Source organism: Balaenoptera borealis (genome assembly GCF_965194805.1).
Source record: "Balaenoptera borealis genome assembly, chromosome: 10".
Classification (NCBI taxonomy): Eukaryota; Metazoa; Chordata; class Mammalia; order Artiodactyla; family Balaenopteridae; genus Balaenoptera; species Balaenoptera borealis.
Window position 1 is genome coordinate 1,915,140 of NC_138874.1, and position 18,697 is coordinate 1,933,836.

The window sequence follows — 18,697 nt, forward strand, 5'->3', positions numbered from 1 at the left end:
GAAGAGAGTGTTGAGAAAAAGCAATAGAATTAATTATGGCACTCCTCTCCATACACCAATATACACCAATCACTGTGCTAGACCCTTTGTATCTTACATCTCCCAGTGACCCTGAAAAGTTTCCAGGTTTTCCAGATGGGGAAGCTGCGGCTTGGAGGTTAAATTATTTGCCCAAGGCCACACAGCTAAGTAAGCAACAGAGTCAGGACTCAAACACTAAACAGAATAACTACTCCAAATCCCAAACCTATAGTGGAAGAAGGGAAGGAAGGAAAGAAAAAACCATATAGTTGATGGTGACCACTAAACCCTCAAAACTCTGGGGAACCTATGCCATGAGTTGCGAACCAGTAGTTCCCCTGCTTTGAAACTGTTCTCCTGCTTCACATTAAGTAACTCATCTCTCTTCCTCACTCTGCTTTCCTTCCAACATAAAACATGAAATTCTGATGTGGTGTTAAAAAATGTCACATTATCTACTCAGAACAAATATTTAAACTCTCCATTAATTCAACTTTTGGTGCCTCGATTAAGTCTTATGCCTTGACAGCAACTGGAAGCTGCTAAACGCTGAGTGTTATTATATCACCCAGTTTCCAGCACAGGGTTCCACACAGAGAAGGTCCTGTGATTCAACAGGTAACATCCATCCCTTCCACACCCAGCCATCTGTCCATCCATATTCCCAGGTCCCTCTGAGGTTAAAGAACTTATATGCATATATGAATGACAGGGTTTCCAGAAAAACCTACAATAAGAAAAGTAGGTTACTGTATACGCCCACACATTAGATTTAGAAGTACAAACGATAATTACCAAGGTCAGCCTTTTCCTTGAGAACGTCTTTGAAGTTGAGTCCACTGTTCAAGGTTGACTGCCGGTACTTCAGCAGAGCTTCCTTCTGTCCATTCCTTCCCAGGGACTCCATTTTCACTGACCCAGCTCGAAGGCCACATCTCCACTTGGAGAAATCAGAATGTACCCACTTGACCAGGTCTTCAAGCTTCACAATCACCTTTTCGGAAACAGCAATGACTTCATCCTATAAGATGTAGTGGCGGAAGAACAAAAAACATTATTGGTGGTTCTGAAGTAAATGATACATTTTCAATAAAGCCCATTTGAAACACCATTTGAGCGGCTGAACCTAATGTAAGCAGACAACATGTTTTTTTGGTGACAGAGAACCTTCAAAAACTCACTTCATTTCAATGGTTTTTCGCTGCTTGCGGTCTAGTTGAGGAATAATTTATAGGATTTATTTGTTATGTGCTTACAAAATGTCCAAAAATTGGGCAGTAATTCTAATAGCCATTTTTAATGCTATATGCCAAAGCTCACTCTCCTTACTTGACCACATGGGCGAAAGCTAGTTTTTAGGTGCCATTAATTTTACAAAAGTAAAAAAGTGAGAACTAGATGACTAATGGTTAGCCTGTCTCTATATAAATGGTCTAAGTAAATCTGGGATTCTTGGAACTCTGACTCACCCCCAAATTCCTATGTTTATGGTACATTTTCCCTTGGCTTATACACAAATATTGAATTTAACTTTTGTCCTAAAATTAAATAAAACTGTGATGTAATCCCCAAAGAAATACTTCATAAATGTTATGTGCTTCCCACTGAAAGAAACTTACACATTCTCATGTTTCTTAAAAACTTTGTAAGTTGAGAAATGAACTGATTTTTTCTTTTAATACGTATGGGGTAAGAGGCAAGAGGGCAAGTGAGGAGAAAACCTATGAATCTAAGAAAAGTAGTTGAAACTTAAGTTTCTCCTATGGATCATAAATTTCAATTTTAAGCATCTTTAATTGCTTCCAGGAAACGACCAACTTTTCTGACTCAGAATTAATCTAGCAAGATATTTAATAGATATCCGTACATGGAGCAAAGGAGGGCCTCTCTTTCCCGAAGCTTCTTTGGAAAAGGCTTAAGAAGATCATCTCACTGGGCTTTAAGTTAAATTATTTGAAGCATTTGACATTTCAACTTGAACTGACTTCTTTCATTTCTTTTACTTCACATTTCTGAAGAAAGCTGAGCTGTGAAAACCCCTAAGCTTACAAAATCTTAGAAATATTTTTGACAAACAACAACAGGAAGATGTCTCTGAGCTATTAAACAAAGGGAATTCACGAGTGATTTTGGCTAATTTTGCTGTAAAACATGACTCTTTCCTCCTTCTCTCCCACCTACACACACACACACACACTACTCCAAAGCAAACAAAAAAGGGTTTATTAAGATAAGCTTCACACAATAAGAAGCCCCGGATTCAGTTTTTTAAAAATGTTTTAAGGTAGGATCTAAAATTTCACTTTTCCTCATCCAGTTCCAAGCTGTCTCTGAGAAGAGTTTGTCAGGCAGCAGCAAAATAACGAATACTCTATCAAAAATGAAAAGTAAAACTTTTGTAATGGAATCCTTTCTCTTATCATGATTAAATATGAACTTCCACTAAATGGGAGACAAAGTAGAAACTGTTTTTATTCTCTGCTCAAGAAAAAAAAAAATTTCAATACTTTATATAAACAATGGGGCATATTACAAAGTCCCATTTCAATGGATGATTTCACTCAGATTCACTACACCATCCTCTCGAAATAAAAGATCTATAGTTGTCACGCATTTTATAGCTATTACATGGTGATTATTAAATGTCAGAATAAAAATTCAGGCTGGGTATTGTTTCAAAGCACATGGGAACAGCTTCTGGACAGGGCATACCAGAAATCAAGTTTAGAATATACTGGAAAATAATTAAGTATCATGGTATATAAGTCTCAATATTAGCAAAGATGGAATTTGGCAACAATTTTACCAAATATGGTTCCCTAGAAGAGACAAGTTTGGAGATGAATGTTATTTTCAAATAGCTCTATGATCAAATGATTATCATTTCAATTACCAGTTGCTTCAGAACTTTTCCAAGAAATGGCATGACTAGCTCTGGCTGGCTTCCAACACCCGCCAAACAAATAGTTTATTAACCGAGAGAAAATACAATCCTTATGATGTCACTGATGAATAAACCCATCTTTCAAGATCCAGTCTACAGGTTTAGTCCTCCCTCCTTTCTCTCTCTCTCTGAAACAGACCTTCTGAATATATACACAATGCATAAAAACAAATGCAGGAATTCAAATAAACATGTATAAGCCATAAACCCAAGTTTGGATTAACTGTGAAACCACCAGTATGTTTCACTGTGGATTCACAGAGAAACTGGCCCGGCAACATTGTCAAACGCCAGGATTTAGAAGGAAATCTGATAAGCGGAGGAGGGGGAAGCAAAAAACCAACCCCCAAAACAAAATAGCCAACATATATATAGAAAATGTCTCAGGAAACATTACTCTGTACACACAATGGCATAAATCACATGTTCGTATTTACTATTCTGAGGCAGTTGCTGACTAAAGTTCCTAATACTCACCATTCTTGGGCAAGTCTCTATGTCTAAGAAAAGAATTTCTATAAGCTCATCTCATGATTACATTAGGTCTCTGCAAACCGAGAATTAGCACTGGATAAATACTGCTTATTTACTCTAATGCAACCCAAAAGGAACACAAAGAAATATACCTTGTTATTCTATTAATGCACCTTGGCTTTTCAATTAACCCAGAGCCTAATCAATATTTATGGAGGCTGTGTTGGGATACTTTCTAAGTCCCTATCCCCTTTCATCATTGTTTCAAACTGCTATTTCTGTTGTTGGGATTTTGTTTCTCCCACTGCATAATAATAGTGTACTCAATCACAGACTCCTCTAAGTCAGAGGAGATCATCTGGTCAAGACATCATGTATCAGCCAGCCCATGTGTATGGCTGGCCTCTCCAAGTGTTGTAAGAATTGGGACACTTGGGACTCCCCTGGTGGCACAGTGGTTAAGAATCCGCCTGCCAATGCAGGGATCATGGGTTAGGGCCCTGGTCCGGGAAGATCCCACATGCCGCCAAGCAACTAAAGCTGTGCGCCACAACTACTGAGCCTGCGCTCTAGAGCCTGCGAGCCACAACTACTGAGCCCGCTAGCCACAACTACTGAGCCCACATGCCACAACTACTGAAGCCCACATGCCTAGAGCTCGTGCTCCGCAACAAGAGAAGCCACCGCAATAAGAAGCCTTTGCACTGCAACAAAGAGCAGCCCCCGCTCACCACAACTAGAGAAAGCCCGTGCGCAGCAACGAAGACCCAATGCAGCCAAAAATAAATAAATTAATTAATTAAAAAAAAAAAACAATTGGGAAACTTTACACAAAGTCTCCTGACTTCTATCTTCTCCTATAAAATAAAATAAAGGGTTATCTGGGGGAAAAAAAGAGAACAAAAAGACCCCTCAAAACAAAAAAGCTGAAACTGAGTAGAGGTTGCTTTCTTTAGATGAGATGCAAGCTCTCTAGTCTGCCACTGACCCCACCGCTCCTATCGCCTCACACTCAGTCCACCGTTCCTTTACCTGCCTGGCCCCTTGGGCACGCACCCACCATTTAAACGTCCACACCCTAATTTATCCCACCTCCCTCACTTTAACGATGAGGACAGTCAGGTTCAGTGACATGTCCGACTGCCAACTTCAGGCAGAACTTGGACAGGAATCCAGGTTTCCTATCGGCCAACAACACAGCATTCATCCTGGACTCTGGAGCCAGACTGCCTGGGTTCAAATCCCAGCCCTGCCATTTACTCCCTGTGGAATACTGGGCAACTTCTTTAACTTCCCTGTGCTTCCATTTTTTTAAATGTATGTTTTTAAAAAAGGTTAATGATACTGTCTATCTCTGACGGTAATGGTGAGGATTAAATGTGTTAACATAAATGAAGTGGTACATCGGATTTAGCTGTCATCACTGTCATTGCTTCTCTGAATTAGTGTTTTCCAAAGAATGCCACACAGAGATGAGTATAGATGGTTCATGGATAAACCTTTTAACATTTAATATAAGTTACTCATTGCTTATTTATTTTTGTGGTAACTTTCCACTTATGGGGAAGTGGTACTGGTTTCCCATTTATAGGAGATATAGAAAGTTTCCTCTTTAAATAAGTTTTAGTTAAAAAACAATGGGTCAGTTTGAACAAAGCCATTAAATAAACCCAGTAGATGTGAGTATGGCAAAAAAAAAAAAAAAAAAAAAAGGTCAAGATGCTATGAAAATGACTGAAATTTGGGACAGTACATTATATATCAGTGGTTCTCAAAGTGTGGCCCAGGAACCCTGGGGAATCCCCAAGACTATTTCAGTGGTCCACAGAGTCAAAACAATGATCATAATAATACTAAGAAACTATTTGCTTTTTTCACTCTTATTCTCTTTCAAGTGTATAGTGGGGTTTTCCAGTGACTACAAGACAGATGGTATGGCAAAAGAGTGAATACAGAAGGAGATACAAGAATACAGCTGTCTCTATTAAGCTCAACAGTAAAGAAATTTACAAAAATGTAAAACAATGCCACTGTTTTTACTAATTTTTTTTGTTTTTGAAAATAAGGTTAATTTTCATAAAAATGTGTTACATTTACATGATGGCTTTATATTCCCATTTTCATTGTATTAATGTTTTTTAAAATTAAGTTACAGTAAATTTTCCTTTTTTTATGTACAGTTCTATGTATACCATAGTACACATGGCAACTACTGATCTGTGCTTGGTATAGTTTTCTCTTTTACAAAATGTCATATAAATTAAATCACACAGTATGAAATCTTTTAAGGCTGCTTCTTTCACTCAGCATAATGCCTTTGAGAGCCACCCATGCTGCTGCCCATATCAACAGCTTGTTCCTTTTTTTCTGCTGAGTAGTACCTCATGTTATGGATCTGTCCCACTGAGGGACACTGGGTTGTTTCCAATTTTGGCGATTACAAATAGAGCTGCTATAAATATTCATGTACAAGTTTTCGTGTGAACATACATTTTCAGTTCTCTAGAGTAAATACCTAGGAGAGGGATTGTTGAGTCATATAGTAAGTACATATTTAATTTTGCAGAAGCTGGCCAACTGTTTTCCAGAGTGGCTGTACCATTTTGCGTTCCAACCAGCAATGTATGAGAGTTCCAGTTGTCCCCCATCCTTACCAGCACTTGATACTGTCACTGTTAATTTATTATTGCCATTTTAATATGTACGTAGCGGTTTCTGATCATGTTTTTAATTTTCATTTCCCTAATGGTTGATGATGTTGAACATCTTTTCAGGTGCTAATTTGCCATCCGTATATCCTTTCTGATGAAGTGTGTGTTTAAGTCTTTTGCCCATTTTTAAACATTGGGTTGTTTTCTTACTGTTGAGTTTTGAGAGTTCTTGTACCCTCTTGATACAAGTCTTTTACCAGATATGGGGTTTGAAAATATTTTCTCCTGTTCTGTAGCTTGTCTTTTCATTCTTTTAACAGCGTGTTTCACAAAATGAAAGTTTCATACTTTGATCAAGTCCAACTGGTCAGTGTTTTTCTTTTATGGATTGTGGTTTTACTGTTAAATCTATGAACTCTTTGCCTAATTCCTGGTCATGAAGAGTTTCTACTTTGTTTTCTTCCCAAGGTTTTATAGTTTTACATTTAGAAGTATAATCCATTTTGACTTAGTTTTATATAAAGTGTGAGGGTCAGCTTGACATTCATTTTTTTGGCATATAAATGTCACATTACTTTTATTTTTAAATAAATTAGTAAGCATTTAAAATCATTTTAAGTTTTAATTTCTAATACCAGTAGATATAACCCACATAAATCAAAGCTCCTTTGTGGTCCTAAATAATTTGAGCATAATGGGTCTTTAGTCCAAAAACTTTGAAAACCACTATATCACTAACCAAGGCCGTTCTTATTCTTAACTTTCCTTAATGTCTTAGTAACAATTTAATAATGAACAACTCTACCTTTGACTTGAAATTCTCCCTCTTGTTAAGAACTGTGAAGAATCTGAGATTTTACACTACTTTCAAACTTATAAGTTAGCTTGTCACAGTTTCATGGATGCTTGCAGAGGACACAGACTCCTGGTCAGAGACAAACGATGGTTTATAGCTCACAGAAATAGCTGTAGTCAAAGTATCAGCATTTGTGTTGGATCTCTGATACCCAATTCCCAAAAAGAGATACCAAGAGGGCTAGATGATATGTGTACACAGAGTGCGGTGCATTTCAGGAGAAGAACCCCAAGCATAGGAAACCCAAATCTTTTAATACTGATCAATAAGTATGTCTGCCCTTTGTTCTGGAGGAAGGCACTAGCTCCATCTTCCAAGGCCGTTCACTATATAAACATCCTTGAAAAGATAGTTGGAACAAAGAGTCAGTGGCCCTGCTCACAAACGTACAGATACTCAGTGGACCCATGAAAAATACCTACCCAACGCCTACCACCTCTACATTCCTTTGCTTTGTTCAATTTCTCTCCTTCCTCATTCTATTTCCCTACAGGAAAAATGTAGGAAACATTTATCTTTAGATGCTGTCTGGGTCCAGTCTTCCTTCTCTGCATATCACTCCTTGAAGAAATCATTCTCCATGGAGATTCCAATGTTACTCTCTAAGGCCATGACTACATTCTGTAGTTTGGTTCCAACTAGTTGGTTCAGACCTTCATCCAGACTCCAGTCCTTTGTCCAGTCCTCAATTTAGATGTCTCAAGAGTCAACTCAAGTTCAGCGGAACTGTACTACCAACTTGGCTTATGTGTAAGAAAAGAGCTTAGTTGACACAAGAAGAATTTAATACTCCCCAACTGTGGTTAACTTTTTGCCCACATCTATTCTTCCTTTCATCTTTAGTAACAGACTGCTACTTTGCTCGGCACAGAATACAGACACCACTACCCTGCTTCCCTTACAGCCAGATGCGGCCATGTGACCAAGTTTTGACCAATGGGATGTATCCGTGATGTGCGCAACTTCCAGGTCAGGCCCTCAGAGGGGATGGATATGCCTTTGGATCATACAAATAAAGGCACATCTCTCAGGAGAAAACGCTAGAGGGAGTCAGGTCTCTAGATGACTTCGTAGAACACAGCCGTCATACTAACCCTGAAACACTTACCCATTGGCTGTGACATGAGAGATTTTGAACTCCCAACTTATTTAAGCAGCTTTAATTCTGGGTCTCTGTTAAACAGAGCTAAACCTATTTTTTTTTTATTAATATATCATTCCTCAGGAGAGAAGACATGAACGGAACCTTCCCTATAGCACCACGTGGTACCCCGTAGCAGACCATTGCTGAGGAGAGCCATGTTCAGCTATGTTAATGGAGCCCAAAGGACAATAAACACATACGTGTATTATCAGAGGGGTTGGCGGGAGGGGGGGTAGAATGAAAACAGGAGAACACAGCATATTCACCTTAATTGTCCCCAAACATCCTGGGTTTTCGCACCAATGGACTCAGGCAAGGGGAAGAAAGTGCCCTGTTGGGCCCGGCTGCATTGGCCACTTCCCGTGCTTGCAAGCCTCCCTCAGATACCTGATATCCAAGGTACCATCTGCCCCATGACTCTCCCTGTTACACAGTAGTATGTTCTGCTAACAGGACATCTACAAAGTGAGTAAAAGGTTTCACTCTGCAGGCACGTGGTTGCCAGTCAGAGGTCCAAGAAGGTCTGGCAAAAGAGAATGGTAATGTGGGTCAACAAGATGAAGCTTTCACTGGTCAGTGGTGAAATGAGAAAAATGAAATGATAAAAATGAAGACAACACAGTGAGTATTTCAAGAAGCTAAATATGCTAGATTTTAAGGACTATTCTTGTATCAGCCAGGATCCCAACAGGAAAGAGATGGAACAGTTGAGTAATGATAATACAAGGAGGGTTTTACAAAGGGACTAATGACAAAGATGTTGGTGGGATATAAAAGAACCCTAAGAGAGCGATAGCGCAGGAACCTGGGCTAACAGCATCTCAGCTATCACCACTCCTGGGTGAAATCGTCAAAAGGTGGGGGGGATGGTTACCAGGATCAGAGCAGATCCTTCCACCAGTGGCTGTGACTCTTCCTTAGAGGGACACCAGCAGCCCGGGGGAACCTCCCGTGTAAGGACAGGGAATAAGCACCTGCCTTCATTCTCCTTCCTCCCTCCGTCTTCTGTGGGGGAATGTCACTGGAAGCCACTGGTCCCAGGAGCTCTGTTAATGGAGCCACACCGGGGGCCCCCAGGACAGAGAGAAGGGTGCGGCGCTGGCCTGGAGAGGCTCCCTGCACACTCCTGCTGTTTAGGACTTCACCTCTCCTCCTTTCATCTGGTGTTACAATAATCTTTTTTTCCTCTGAAATGAGGATGGCAATGGACGCTGGTAGCTGCTTTTTAACGTCCTTACTCGGCAAAATAAAATGATATCAACACTAACTTGGTCCCCGAACTGGGAATTTCTGTGCTTATTACCCGTGACACAATGTTAAATCTTTGTTAGGTGTCAGTACTTGATTCTGAGTTGCATAATTCTGTCTCCTACAATAAACAGCAGAATTGCAGAGACTTTTTTAACGGCGAGGACGTTTAACTTTTACTTCCCTTGTACTTCCCAAGGAGCCATGGATTGTGCTGGGCCCAAAGCACACAACAAGTATTTATCTTAATGGTCCCCCCTGTCTGGGTGTTCCACGCTGGGGGAAACTGAGAGCTGAGGAAGCACTGGCTTCTGAGTCTCATGGACCCAGGTTCACAGGTAGCTCTACTGTGTTTAATGTCAATGTTAATCTTGGGACGTGACATTATCTCGCCAAGGTCTCATCTGAAAAAAGGGCGGGGGGAATTGGATAAAAGAACCCACCTCACAGGGTAACTAGGCTGTTGGAGTAGTTCAACACAGGCATCCAAGAAATGACGGCTATTACTGTTATTACATAACATCACTTTAACTGAAAATGAGGGAAGGAGGGTGAGCGATCTTCAGATGTCACCTGCAAGGAACTGTGCATGTTCTTTACTCCTCTTAATTCTTTGTCTGGGGACAATAATATCCCTGTAGCTCCTGCTGGGTACCTCCAAGGCAAAGGGTGGGCCAGAAAGCAATTAAGAACGTCTGGGCTTCTCCTTAACCCTCAAGGATACAGCGGTGGCAAACTCTGAGGTGCTTTACTCTACCCAGACGTTAATCTATGAATTTAACAGACATCATCTTATCTAATCCCCATGAGGACTTGCTGAGGTAGGTAACCTCAGGCCCATTTTAGAGATGACAAAACTGAAGTAGAACCAGAAACCAGCTTGGTAAGCTTATCATTTCTCTGGGAAATTGGTCTCTAAGCCTTTATAGCAGTAACACTCCAACCTACTCCTATCCTGGGATAAGTGAACCTTCCCCATCTCCCAGCAATTTCCTGGGGTGGCTGGGACTTAAGGTCATGTTGGGCCAAAAAGATTTGTAATTTTTTCATTTGTATTTTGTTTTTGCCCCCAAAGTAAGACTACATGCACTAGTTAAAAATGTGAAGAATTTTCTGTTGTCTGAGTGATGCAGGTATCTCCTCAAGTTTGCTAAGGGTTAATGTGACTCCCTTAACACGATGAAATGGATTTGCCATGGAGGCTGATTAGTGTATTGGGTTCCAATTTCCCAAGCCAGCCCCTTCTCTTCCAACCTTTTCCCTCCCCCTCACCAGACACTGGCGTGATGCTTGTGGCTCGGTGAATTTTGGAAATCCATCCTGGCGCAATTACAGGGAGTAAGCAAACAGAAGACTGCTCTGAGGGGCGATTTGTCAAATGTAATGTGACCATCCTTCACGGCACAGCCAAAGGCATTTGAGTATCAAACAAGTAATTCAAAAACCCTAAATATTTTAATATTCCTAAAAACATTTTTAATACTCGCTCATCTGAAACCTGTTAGGATGCAGCCTGCTTCCCTGACCAGAAGGCCCTCTCTAAAGAAAGCCCCAGAAACATCCTCTCATTAATTCCCAGTTCCATTTCTTTCCTTTTGGATTTACTATGCACGCATCTCTTTTTCCTCCCTAAGATTAAAAAAAAATTTACACAGAAATCAAGAAAATGCATCCCAGCATCCTCTCTAAACAGGCAAGCATTTGATATGTAGAGAAGATGCCTTAAGTCAATGGTTGAGCAGCCTACCCTTCCTTTAGCCAAATTAATAGGGTGTTAACGTCACAGTCTATTTTTTAACTACTTTCAGGTTGCCATAATAAAAACTAGCTTGGCACCCATATACTTAGCTCTGGCCATTAAAACAGAAACAAAAGAAGATAAATGAGGCCAATTCCAGTGTTAAAGCACAGCTGAGTTACCTATAAGACCATTCTCTAAAAGCAAAAACAATAACAATAAAACCCAAACTCAACCACCACCCAACCCAGATGTTCTAATACGGTGAGTGACTTCAAACCATTACTTTTACACCTGCTGATCTTTTTTTCACCTAGTTTTACAGGCATACGGCACCCTGCTCAGGTATGAAGTTCAGCAGGGCCCATATTCAATCAAGACCCTAAAAGGACGAAGGAAGTTCTTTGCCCCTGTTGGTATATGAAAATCACGGTGGGAGCCGACTGAATTAGTCAAGGTTATTGGTGATCTGGCACAGCACCTTGATATACTGCTGTCATTAATGAGAAGAGCAGTCTTCACAGAGAGTCATCGAAAGCCTTACGCCTATTTAGCACACTTTAATGTAGAAACCAAGTAAATCTTCCTGTTTTCTGTAGCCTTTATTTAAACGTAAACATATGATTTAGACATGCTCCCTCTTGTTAAACATTTTTTTTTCACTCTGTTCACTTAGCACAGTTCACATTATTACCCTCACATGTACAATGGCAGTGGAATAATTTGAGACCCACGGCTTTATTTAATAATGTAATTATCCTATATTGGATTACTTAAAAGGGGCTTTGTATTTTACAGTTCTAGCTTTTCCCATACAAGTGATATGCTCTGACACAGTAACTGATTCAGGCTTCAGTCAAAAGCTCTAAACTCAGTTTGGAAAAATATTGAGTGTTTCTGAATAAGCCAGGATTAACATAAGAGCCAATCTGCAGCCACAGTTGGTGACCTTTCTACTCCTGTTCAAAGACCGTGGTGTGGAGGCCAACACAGAGGACAGACACGAGCAACTATGGCTGCCTGATTCCAACTCTCTGCCACCTCAGTGAGGTGGTATAAACCAGAGAATAAAGCCCAAGTTTTCCTCAAGGTAAGCTTTCTGAAGGCAGGGCTGTAACTTGCCTTCCATGTCTTCTGATATTCCGTATACTACCAGGAGGAGCTGAATGCATGAATGAATGAATGAACAAACGAACGAATGAGTGAATGAATGAATGCTATCGGGAATTCTGACAAAACAGTTGCAGAAGGGAATCCAGAAGGAGCTATCACAAGCTGAGCATTCCCAAGCTGAGCTTCATCCGGTGCTATTGTCAGGAGGGATTTTGTTTGAGCTTTTCCCCAACTCAACTCAACCTGATCCAATTAACCTGCATTGACTCTGCTCTGTGCCAGGCACTGGACTGAGTACCAGCCATGGAGAGAGAAGGATGAAGAAGACACTGGTGCTGCCCTTCAGAAACGGGCAGTGCCCAGGGCTCCTGTTCCTTGCCTAGAAGCGAAGGTTACTCTCTCTCTAGTCTCCTCTGCCAGAGAATCCATTCATTCTTTCATTTTCAATGTCCGGAGCATCTACTCTGAGCTGCGCTAGGCACTAGGAACAGCAAGGGGCTGGGGAAGAACAGCAGTCTAGCGGGGGTGGGAGACACAGGACACATACAGTAAACCACAGTCCCCAGCTAAGTGTGAGTTATATAATGAGAAACTGTCATAAGTGATCTCATTCATTCAACAAATATTTATTGAGCACTAACTATATGTCAGGCACTGGGATCACAGAAATTGAAACAGATAAAAATCCCTACCTTCCTGGAGCCCACAGTTGTGTGTGGGGTTAGGGTACGTGTGTGTGTGTTGGCAAAGAGGGGAGTGGGGGGTCAGATAATAAAATCTGAGGCAAAAGAACTAGAAGGCGCAATAATGGGAAACAGAGGGTAGAAGTGGGGATGATTTCAAATCAGATGGTCAGGGAAGGTCTCTGCTGAGACCGTAAGGAAGAGAAGGAACGAGCGGGGAAAGAACACAGGACACTGCACGCAGAGGGAACAGAGGATACAAAGGCACGGGGAGGGACGCGGTATGTTGTCAAATTCAAGATGAAAGAAAAAACACATAGCATACATATGTCCTAGAGCTGATACATGCTTCTAAATTTGAATCCAGACTCCTTTTCTCTAAGTTTCTGGCAGGTTTCGCATGGAAGCTACCCCATAAATCAATTTCCATTATTAAAAATTGACCAGAATCTGGGAATTCCCTGGCAGCCCAGTGGTTAGGACTCCATGCTTCCACTACAGGGGGCACGGGTTCGATCCCTGGTTGGGGAACTAAGATCCCACATGCCGTGTGGCATGGCCAAATAAATAAATAAATAAAAAGTGAAAAGAGAATCAACCGACTGGGAAAAGATATTAAAAAATAATTGACCAGAATCTGCTTAATGCCACCCTTTTCTCAAACCTTTAATGCCTACATAGGTGTGTTTTAAGCACTTTATCTAAAACCAAGTTGCATCTTCCCTGAAAGAGGAACAGTTGAGTTTTCCCGTGAAACAGATAATTTCCACAGAATTTAAAAGATGGAAGGCCAGCTGCTCCCTGACATACGCACAAAGTTGAAGAGTGGCTGAGAGATCCTTATTTCCTATAGGTTCACCTGTTAGAAACACAAACTGGGACAACAATCCCTTTCATGTGGATGTTTAGGACTTCGTTACATGGACATATGCCAACCTGATTTAACGCCCCTCCTCGAGCACTGTGCGTGAACCACACCTATGTTTTTATGCATCTAGGAGCCTGTTTAATTATACCAGCTACAGCGTCCTCATCCCCCTTCTCTCTGCAGACTCATCATCACACCAGACGCAATGTCCTTTCCAGCAAAACCCCCCAAATTCACTGATCAAGACATTAGGTTTGAGACTTCCCTGGAGGTCCATTGGCAAAAGAATCCGCCTTCCACTGCAGGGGTATGGGTTCGATCCCTGGTCAGGGAACTAAGATTCCCACATGCCGTGGGGCAACTAAGACCTGACACAGCCAAAAATAAAATAAAACACAATAAATAAATAAATTTATATATATATATGACATTAGGTTTTAGAAAGACCCAATATAACTTGTTGACATGCTCTAAGACTAACAAATATTTGAAGGATTAAAGCAGTCTGCTATCTATTATGTATGTCGTCTATAATTAAATGCCCAGAAGAGTGGGGAGGTGTTTGGAAGAACCACTCAAGGAGAATGCATAACAACAACAAAAGGAGAAAAAAAAAAAAAAAAAAGAGCGAAACAGGGTAAGAAGACTATCTTCCAATCCACATCAGACTAGCTTTATACTAACGTGATTGGTTCCACTGCTGACTGTAGTGGGCAGCCTCTAAAAGGACACCCAATGATCCCCACCTCCTTGCATTCATGCCCTTGTGTGATCCCCTCCCCTTGAATATGGGCTGGACATAATGCCCCACATCTAACAAACAGACCTAGGCAAAAGTGATGGGATTTCAACTCTGAGATTAGTTTACCAAAGGACTGTGGCTCCTGGCTGGCTCACACACTGTGAGGGAAGTCAACTGCCATGCTGGAGCTGGCCTGTGGAGAAGCCCATGCGGCTGGGCAAGGAACCAGGGAGGTCAAGGTCAACGGCAACAAGGAAGGAGGCCGTCAGCCCAACAGCCCAGGAGCAGAGAAGTGAGCTCAGAAGTAGATTTTAGCCCCAGAGAGCTTTGAGATGACTTAGGGCCCGCCGGGCACCCTGACTACAGCTTTGAGAGACCCCAAGCCAGGCACACCTAGCTAAGCCTTACCCAGACTCCTGACCTACAGAAACTGTGAATGAGAAATGCTTTAAGATGGGAAATATGGGGTAATTCGTTACACAACAATAGAGAGCTAGTACACTAATCTTTTAACATGGAATACGTTGACATATTTTTGTGTGACAATGAAATAAAATCTGTGAAACAAGGTGCTAAATACAGTTTTAACTCTGCCTGGAAATTAGATTAATTTCTGCTGAGAAGTTACAAGCCAATGGAAGAATGCTTTATGCAACTGCCTAAATCCTGAAAAAGAGATCTTTTCTTTTTGGGGGGTATCCATAGAAATTTCCAAGAATACTACACAACAATATAAGCATCCCTTTCAGGATGGAAGGGGCAAAGTAAAATATAAGCTTATCAAGTAAAGCTGACTTTATGTTCTATCTCCTCTAAGCAACTAGAGGAAGAAGGGCCAATCTTACTCATCTCTTTATCACCTCCACGGTACCTTGTATGTACTAATAAATATTGGCTGAAGTGAATTGAATAAAAGTTTGCAGTCAAAAGGCCTATATTTAAAAATAGAAATGTTAAGAGCAATATTATATTATGTCCTCCGCTACCGCAGAAGAATTCCAAGCCTCATGTCTCTTGTCCTCCTCTCACCTTCTCAAGGGCCTTGGCACGGCTGACCAGTTACACAACGGTGCTGCCTACATATACAATCTACAGGTCCTGTAGATACACAATCCTCTAGCTCTCATGGCCAAGATCAAAGCAAGGCTTCTCTTTCTTTAAAAAGAGAGAACAAAGGCAGAATATAGCCTTTAAAAATTAATACTGGGCTTCCCTGGTGGCGCAGTAGTTAAGAATCTGCCTGCCAATGCAGGGGACACGGGTTCAAGCCCCGGTCTGGGAAGATCCCACATGCCGCGGGGCAGCTGGGCCCGTGAGCCACAACTACCGAGCCTGCGCGTCTGGAGCCTGTGCTCTGCAACAAGAGAGGCCGCGACAGTGAGAGGCCCGTGCACCGCGATGAAGAGTGGCCCCCGCTCGCCACAACTAGAGAAAGCCCTCGCACAGAAACGAAGACCCAACACAGCCAAAAATTAATTAATTAATTAACTAATTAATTTAAAAAAAATTAAGGCCAAAAAAAAAAAAAAGAATTAAGGCAACTGAGGTATCTCAATATTCTGTCATGCTGAGAATGTTTTCACTCCACTGTTTCGAGGGGTCATTTAAGGAATTCTGGGGGTCAGAAATGATTTGAACACCTGCTTGGCTGTCTACTGAATTACTGATCTAGTAACATCCAAAATGTGGAGTGAGAAATAGGACCTATAACTGTAAAGAAAAAAAAAACAGAGCCTACTGATAATTTTAAAAGACACTACCATGTGTGTGATTCATACCATTTGCATTAGGAAAAACATCTTCAGCCTTTTTACTAGAACCTCCTTCTAGCCTGCCCAAATAGTTGGGGATGCGTATTTTACAACCCAATGCATTGTTGCTGAATACACATTCAGCCCCCAGGAGCACAGAACACGATTAGACTGTTATGGAGAATGTGCACAAGAAACAGAATGGAACAGATTATCTCACTTAAGACATACAGAATTCAATTATTTTCTGTATTTATAACCCATGTACACTAGATTTTGGAATAATTTGGTGAGGAGCCTGAGTACTACAGCAGTATTTTCATCTGAATTCTAGTCATCTGATACACACTGTGGGATTAACCCAAAGCAAAAGGATTTAATGGCCCAGCAGGCAGCCTCTATTTTGAAGATCTTTCTTCTAAGATTCCCCAGCCATTTTGGCTGGGACTCTAGCCCTTTACATCCTTCTTTCTGCTGATGCTTTCTGCTTTTTGAAAGAACCTGGCATCACACATCTCAAAGGAGTTAGCCTGGAATACACTCCTTACCACCACCAAAAGAGGAAAAGGAGGAGATGACAGGGGGGTGAAACCCATTTCCAGATTCGGGGTGTTTTGAAAAATAAGAACTAGGAGAGGCTATTTTTAAATGGCGGGAAAGGGAGGGTATTTACAATAAATTCAATGCTGTGCACATTCAGCACATCAACACAGGTTTCCCAGAGGTTGCATCATGAAAGGGGAGGGACCTGGGAAGCACCAGGTCTGAACTTTCTTCGGCACACTGAGATGGGACATCTGGAATGCAGGTTTGGTCTCTTGACTCCCATCTCTTTTTATTTTGTTGTGGCTGATGGAAGAAATGCCCCCTTACGGTCCTTTAAGACACAAATAGAACAGAGCAGAATGGGCTTGAGGGTGACTCCTTCACAGTGACTGGAAACCTCAAACATGAATCAAAAACTCTGAACCTAAACACAAGAAAAATCTCTCAGGACAGATGGAGAACCAGGAAGTTTAACTCAATTTAAATTGATAGTTTTCTTAGTTATTGTTTTTTCAAACAATAGTTAGTAACCCAATGACTCAACCAATAAATTACTTAGTAAGGGACTATTAACAGTCTTAGCACCAGGACAGACTTCATGGAGACAATAAAGTTAGGATTTGGTCTCAGACCAGAAAGGACAGGGTCGGTAACTAGCATCTGCTAAAGGCCTGGGTCTTCTATTAGCCAGGCCAGGGTTTGGGACTTTATGCCCATGCAAGTCTCATTTGATAATCACAGCCCAGCAAGATGAGCCTACTTCACAGATAAGGAAACAGAGACCCCAGAAAAATTAAGTAACGGACCAAGATGACGTGCAGCTACTACCAGTCAAAGTACATATGCACATGTTGGTTCTACCAAGCTTGGAGACTAAGAGTTTATATTCTAAACAGAAAGAAAAATCACACACGTGAAATTACTAATCAGCACTGCCTCTAGGTTCAAGTCCAACCTGACCAGCTAGACAACCCGAGGTCTGGCTTCAGTCTACCTCATTGCCCACCACAGCCCTGCTCCTTCGCCGAATGCAGACCACATCCAATACTGGAACGTCCTGCCTTCCTACTTGCCTATGGCTTCTTCTGCCAAGGATTTCCCCTTCTCTCACTCTCACTCCTCAAAAATCTCCACCCGTGAAAGGCCAAAGTATTTTCAAGGGTCTGCTCACAAGCCCCCTTCGGCAGGGCGCCTTCAGCATGGCTTCAGGCCACCTCCCCACTCACACACTTCCTTCTTCCCACATCTTGATACCTGTCCCCTTCCTGACTGTGGGCCCCAGCTCGCACGTCCGTCCATTCCTTCCATCCCTCCAGACTCCGGGGCTCTGGCTGGAGAAAATGGTGAGGGTTTTGTCCACCGGGCTGCCTGGGCTCCTCCCTTTGCTGCCCCTTTAGGACTAATAGGTTCCTTTTGCTTCATTACAGAAAATGGGCCAAATATGAGAAAGTTTTCAAAACTGTAATATTCCAAAGCTTTCCTCCAGAGAGTGCAAGGTGGCAGCCCGTGGGCCACATCTAGACTGAAGACATGTTGCGTTTGGCCCACAGTGTTTTTTTTTTTAAATTGTACGGAACTGCCAACTAAAACCACACAAAAATCTGGCTTTCTGGCACGTCTCTTGAAAAAATGGAAAGATAGGGCAACAGCAAATGACACTACTGCCCGCAATGTTCGACAGGACCTGAGAAGCAACAGCCATACGAGTCACGTGCTCCCCGGTTCTCCCAAGCGTCACTCTGCCTCCCAGCCCTGGCTCCATCCACTTTGGCCTCCCTGCCCGGCCCACACCTGTGCCTCTGCTCCGGGTTCCTCTCCCTCCTCGTCAGTGGAAGACACCATAGAGGAGGTGGTTTCTGAACAGGATACAGCAGTTGTGCTATTTTACTTCACAGAGAAAAACCTCAGCAAATTTTAC

General features: G+C 41.8%; 1 protein-coding gene and 1 long non-coding RNA gene across 4 annotated transcripts in view; both read right to left on the bottom strand.

The window, feature by feature from the left end:
• Positions 1 to 18,697, bottom strand: part of LOC309635829 — a 501,182-nt gene that overhangs the window by 455,830 nt on the left and 26,655 nt on the right. The window lies entirely within an intron of this gene.
• ARID5B (AT-rich interaction domain 5B) overlaps positions 1 to 18,697 on the bottom strand; it is a 188,136-nt gene that overhangs the window by 156,104 nt on the left and 13,335 nt on the right. For all 3 annotated transcript variants that reach the window (XM_082407414.1, XM_082407415.1, XM_082407416.1), the window contains one exon: positions 817 to 1,042. In XM_082407414.1, the coding sequence (XP_082263540.1) occupies positions 817 to 1,042 (226 nt within the window). The remainder of the gene's footprint in view (positions 1 to 816; positions 1,043 to 18,697) is intronic.